Source organism: Chelonia mydas, chromosome 2, assembly GCF_015237465.2.
Source record: "Chelonia mydas isolate rCheMyd1 chromosome 2, rCheMyd1.pri.v2, whole genome shotgun sequence".
NCBI lineage: Eukaryota > Metazoa > Chordata > Testudines > Cheloniidae > Chelonia > Chelonia mydas.
This window is the reverse complement of record NC_057850.1, coordinates 251,737,402-251,743,401: the sequence shown is the minus strand read 5'-3', so window position 1 is coordinate 251,743,401 and position 6,000 is coordinate 251,737,402. Positions and strand designations below refer to the sequence as shown.

At 41.3% G+C, this 6,000-nt stretch overlaps 1 protein-coding gene across 1 annotated transcript in view; it reads right to left on the bottom strand.

Annotated features, from left to right (window-relative positions):
* Window positions 1–1,831: 1,831 nt before the first annotated feature.
* The window catches only part of MINDY4 (MINDY lysine 48 deubiquitinase 4), a 95,089-nt gene continuing 90,920 nt past the window's right edge, over window positions 1,832–6,000 (bottom strand). Inside the window, exon 19 of the mRNA XM_027828862.3 lies at window positions 1,832–3,876. Coding sequence (XP_027684663.2) covers window positions 3,828–3,876 — 49 coding nt within the window. The 3' untranslated portion in view covers window positions 1,832–3,827. The remainder of the gene's footprint in view (window positions 3,877–6,000) is intronic.

Sequence of the window (6,000 nt, the reverse complement as noted above, 5' to 3'; positions counted from 1 at the left end):
GAAAACAAAGTCTGGGGGCCCTTTATGCTTGTCTGATCCAAAAAGAGATCTATACATTTGCAACCGTCAGTGTTCACTTGTATTTTAAATGAAATAGAATCACTCAAGCGGGTTGATCATCAGGCCTGTGGATAGCGTGAACAGTGATAGTGTTGATGCTCTGTAATGTCAGGCAGAAGAATTAGATCTGAGTAAGGGTCCCAATACCTTGGTCTCAGGACCAAGATAAGCCCTCATCACCTTTGAGAGAAGGATCACCGAACATCTTTCATCAGTGATTCCTCTCACCTGGAGAGCTATCTCTGAGCTCTGAAGATCAAACCCTTCAGTGCCCTTTAGCTAGGATGGTGGCTGTATGGTGAGCCCTGAAGGGGATGCAAGTATCTTAGCAATGTGCTGATTCTCAGGGCCCCAGCCAGGTCATGGAGAACTATGCTGTAGGAGTGGAAGTTAATCAATATATACATACAGTGCTTTTGTGGAATTGTACTGAGCACATTTATTTCTGGCTTTCTGATATACAGGATTTGACTGTATCTTCTGTCTGGATGAAATGGAACTTGGATTTTATTCAGAAATTTCAGATTTCAGATACACAGGGGACTTTTCAAAGCAAATGGTATGTGTGAGAGGGCATAACAATTACAGGTAACAGGTCTTCTTGGATCAGAGGGAGTTGGATCCATAGGATTCTGCGGTGATGAAAAACAACTTTCAGTGAAAATACTTGCCAGTCACAGAAGAGACTCAAAAATCTTTACAGTCTGGTTTGGAGAAAGACTCAGACATTCACATGCTTACCTAAACTCCCCATTTCCTTACTCCACTCCTCTACCATCCCAGGCGTAAACAAAACATTCCCTCTTTCCCTGGTCCTATATTTCCTTTGTCTTAAGTCCCAACTTCCTGTCTCTTACACCCAGACACTATCTTCCTGACACTATCTTCCTGACACTAAAAAGCTCCCTAAACTCCAACAGACCCTCTACCTTTGTTGATATTCCATATGGAAGATGTTCTTGGGATTGGCACTCTTTCTACAAGGGTCCAGCTAGGTGTTCTATTGACATCTTGCATGCACTTGGGTTTTTCCAGGCTAGAGGGCACACAAAGATATTTTCTCTCATTATATCTGACTCCAGGAATTCAACTTCCTTTGCTCTCCTATAGTACCCTCCAATCAGAATTCAAAAAATACCTTACAAACAGTAATTAATCAAGCCTCGCAACACACCTATGAGGTAGATATTATTATCCCCATTTTGTAGATGAGGAAACCTAAGCACAGAGAGGTTAAGGGACTTGGCAAAGGTCATATATCTGTAGAAGAGCCAGGAATAGAAATCAGATCCGCCAGCTCCTGTTGATCTTTACTTTAATGGAAGGTTTTGATCTCACAAGGTTTAAGTACAGTATCTGGCCTAGCTGACCTTACCAGACTAGCAGAGACCCTGATGTGTGAAGGTAGAAGGCTTGCTGGGAACTGGAAGCAAGAGAGGAGGAGGGTACATATCCAAAGACTTTTTAGGCTAAAAAAAGTTTCTGTTCAAGTTTGGTGTCCTGGCTCACATTCAGACAGGCTCATCAATCTATCCCTAGTGATAATTTCCCTTGGTGTATATATGTTTCTGTGTAGTTGGATGCTCTGCTATAACTTGTCTGAATACGTGCAGATGTAAAATTAAGTTTTAATCTGAAAATTCAGTTTGAAAAATTCTACTATTATTGATAGAAAAGTAGAAACTAAATATTAAATGATGACAAAGTGGACAACTAAAAAAATGGATATTCCTAGGATACTATTTTGAACATAAAAAACAGACATGAAAAATCCCTCATTAAAACATATTTTATGATAGTTGCTCCCAAAGGCATAGGAATAAATTATAGATACACCACTTCTCTGTTGCCTTTTCATTAGTAAATAATATTGTTGGTTTGTTTCAAAGTTTTTGTTCCATTGTTCCTTTGATTGATCTGGCCCAGTTTTACACATTTCATTTGCAACATAACCCTCACACAGTTCATTCATGAACCCCTAGCTCTGGGTTTGGTAGCTTCTGGATTAATTACAAGAATATGTTTTCACACATGCCTTTTATTTAACTGTCAGGCACATTACCTGTCACAGATATGTGCATCTTAAATGTAGAACATTATGGCTGCTCTGTTTTTTTACATTGCAAAGAGGCAAAGCATCTTAGACCTTGTCTACACACAAACATGATATGGCTTTAACTATGTCAGAATAGTTCATGTGGTACAACGCCCCTAGTGTGGATGCAGTTATACCAGTATAAAAGTGCTTATAGTGGCATAGCTTATTCCAGCTACGTCTACACTAGAACCGTTTACCTGTACAGGAATGCCAGTATACTGTACAAGCAAAGTGCTCTGAGGCCTGGGCTACATTGAAAAGTTATATCTACATCGGTCTGTCAGGGGGTTGAAAAACCACACCCCTGATGGACCTAGCTATGCCGACATAATCCCCAGTGTAGACACAGTTATGTTGATGAAAGAGGGCTTCCACCAACATAGCTAACTGCTCAGGGAGGTGGTGTTCCTACACCAGCAGAAAAACGTCTTCTGTCAGCATAGGCTGTATCTGCACTGTGTCTGGCGATGGTGGCATAGGTACGTTAGTAGCATAACTCAAGTCGACATAGCTTAGATCTACTTACCGCGGGGTCCACGCTACGCTATGTCAATGGGAGACGCTCTCCCGCTGACATTACTTCCGCCGCTCGTTGAGGTGGAGTATGGAAATCGATGGGAGAGCGCTCTCCCATCGATTGAGCATGTCTTCACTAGACCCTCTAAATCAATGTTGCTGCATCAATTGCAGCAGCACCGATTTAGCTCCAAAGTGAAGACAAGCCCATAGTCTCTGTACTGTAGTGATATCCCTAGTGTGGATGCAGCTGTGCTAGCATAGCTGCACTCTGTCCTGAAATAGTAAAACCACCCCCATGCGTGAAACAAGCTATATGAGTAAGAGCAAAGTTTTGCCAGGATTGCTGTATTTACTCTAGGGGCTTCTCCTGGCACAGCTATGTTGGTCAGGGATTCCACCTCTTCATACCTCAGACTGACATAGCTATGGCTGCAGATGTTCATAATATAGACATAGCCTCCTGTATAGGAAGAGGAATAAATTCTACTGGTATAAAGATCCTTATATTGGTATAACTGGCTTCCACACTAGGGCTTGTACCAATATAATGAGATCAGTAAATATTATATCCCCACCTAGTTACACTAGTACAAAACCTGTGTGTAGACCAGGCTATACTGCAAGTGCCTACAGTGTTAATAACCAGTTCATTGGGAAGTGTGAAGTACAAAAACTAGTGAAAGAAGATAATTCTTTCTCTAGCAGTGCTTCACGTTTGTACCTTGGTTTCCTTGGGGGTGAGGGAGGCTGTGAGGGGGAGGAAGGAAAAGCCAGTATCAAAGAAATCTGGGTGCGGCCTGTTTAGTCTGATCTTTGGAGAAACTTTGCAAGATGCAGAATGAATCCATCAATGGAACTCAAGTAGAAGTTGACAGCTTTACTGCTTTGTCCGAAAACTTATTTTGGCAGTGGAGGCTCTGTCTCCTTTCACACATTGTGCATAAAAGGAAGTGACACAGTATTTACGTAAGTGATGTTTACATTATGGATGAAATATCTGAAGCGCAAGGTGAAATTCTTCCCGCCTGCATGCAGCATGTCACTCAGCTTCACCACAATTTGCAAGGGCAGCCAGGAGTTTCGCCCTGCTTCTTTACTGGTGAGAATAAGAACGTGCTGTTATAGCAGGTTTCCTTCTGTTTCAGGTCAGTCACAAGATGGGTTCTGTGCCATTCCAGTCAATAACTGCTCCTTGCCACCTAAGGACAAGAGAGATTGTTTTATTCTCAGGGGTTAAGGTGCCAGTTGGGGTGGTGCCCCTCCCTCCTAAAAAAATAGTGTAGGGTGCGTTTAATTGGGATGGACCCATTAATGTCAACCACACCCATTGTGAATTCAACAGGAATCCACCTCTCTGGAACCACTGCTTCAACTGGAACCCATTCGCACTCTGGATGGTACTCTCTGCAGAGGGGACCCCAAAACTGAATTGGCCTGGAGACTGAGAGGTCTCTTATTAGGTTTCTGCCTTAATATTCAAGGGTGAGACTTTCCAAGGCACTTGAGGAAGCTAGGTGTCCAACTCCTATTAGATTTCAATGGGATTTGGAGCTGCTCCCCGCTTAGACTCCTTTTCAAATCCCAGTTTAGAGCCTAAGTTCCAGGCTTCCTAATGTGTTTTCTGGGGATAATATTACTGATCTTATTTAAACTTTGTTAAGGTCAAGCATCAGATGAGAAATAAAGGGGGGACACACTTGAAAACTCCTTATCTTCCCCTTCCACTATAATCAGAGGCACACACTTAAAATCAAATAGTTGTTCCTATTATATACTGTCTTCTGCCTTAACGTCTCTCCCCACAAAAGATTTGACATATATTTTTTGTGGTCTCTTAGTGATCTCTATAAGGGTTAACCCTAAGCACCTACTACTGCTCTAAACTCTCAAATGCCACTAGGTAATTTGCACATTCCTAAATAGATGGGCCTCTGAATAGGCAATTTGTATTTGTGACCCTAAGCCTAGGAAAGTACATTTTGCTGTTGCTGCTAGTGTTTATTTCTTTCAAATGCTCAATAGACAAACGTCTACAGGAAAATTCTATATCTTCTCTTCTCTTCTCTGCCACTGCCCTGCCCTGGAAATAATGCTAAGATACATATTTAGGAGAACATTTTCAAATGGGCCTCTACATCTGTATTCATCAACATATTTATTCAGTAATTTGCAGTAGAAGCCAAAGCGTGGTAGGCATTGTCAAACACAGAGAAAGAGACCGGGCTTGATCCAAAGCCCATTGAAGTTGAAGTTGACCTCACTGCGTTGAAGATCAGGCCCATGGAGAGTACAGCTGGGTATTTAGATGAAGCATTACTTGAGCTACACATACAAACAGCTACTTGTACATGTGATATTTGCAAGCGCCTGTTTAGAAGCCTCTGAAAATGAGACACCTCTAGTCTAATACATTCCAACCACCAGTTACTTGATCTGGCTTGAAGGTCTTGTGGACTTTCGAATTGGAATCACATTGGAATCATTGCAAAAAGTTCAGACGGTGATTCATAGATTCCAAAGTCAGAAGGGACCATTGTGATCATCTAGTCTGAACCGTATAACAGAGGCCATAGAACTTCCCCAAAATAACTCCTAGAGCAGAGCTTTTAGAAAAAGATCCCATCTTTATTTAAAAATTGTCGGTGATGAAGAATCTACTATGACCCTTGGTAAATTGAAAAGGAGTACTTGTGGCACCTTAGCACCTGATAATGCTTGATTATCACTACAAAAGGTCCCCCCCCCCACTCTCCTGCTGGTAATAGCTCACCTTAAGTGATCCCTCTCATTACAGTGTATATGGTAACACCCATTTTTTCATGTTCTGTGTGTATATAAATCTCCCCACTGTATTTTCCACTGAATGCATCCGATGAAGTGAGCTGTAGCTCATGAAAGCTTATGCTCAAATAAATTTGATAGTCTCTAAGTCTCGAATTTATTCTCAAGTACTCCTTTTCTTTTTGCGAATACAGACTAACACGGCTGCTACTCTGAAACTTGGTAAATTGTTACTAGTTGTTAATAGTTAATTACCCTCACTGTTAAAAATTTACATCTTATTTCCAGTCTGAATTTGTCTAGCTAGAGCATCCAGCCACTGGATAGTGTTATACCTCTCTCTGCTAGATGGAAGAGGCCATTATTAAATATTTGTTCTCCGTGTAGATACTTCTAGACTATAATCACATCACCCTTTAACTTTCTCTTTATTACGCTAAATAGATTGAACTCTTTGAGTCTGTCACTATAAGACAGGTTTTCTAATTCTTTAATTATTCTTGTGGCTCTTCTCTGAACCCTCTCCAATGTATCAACATCTT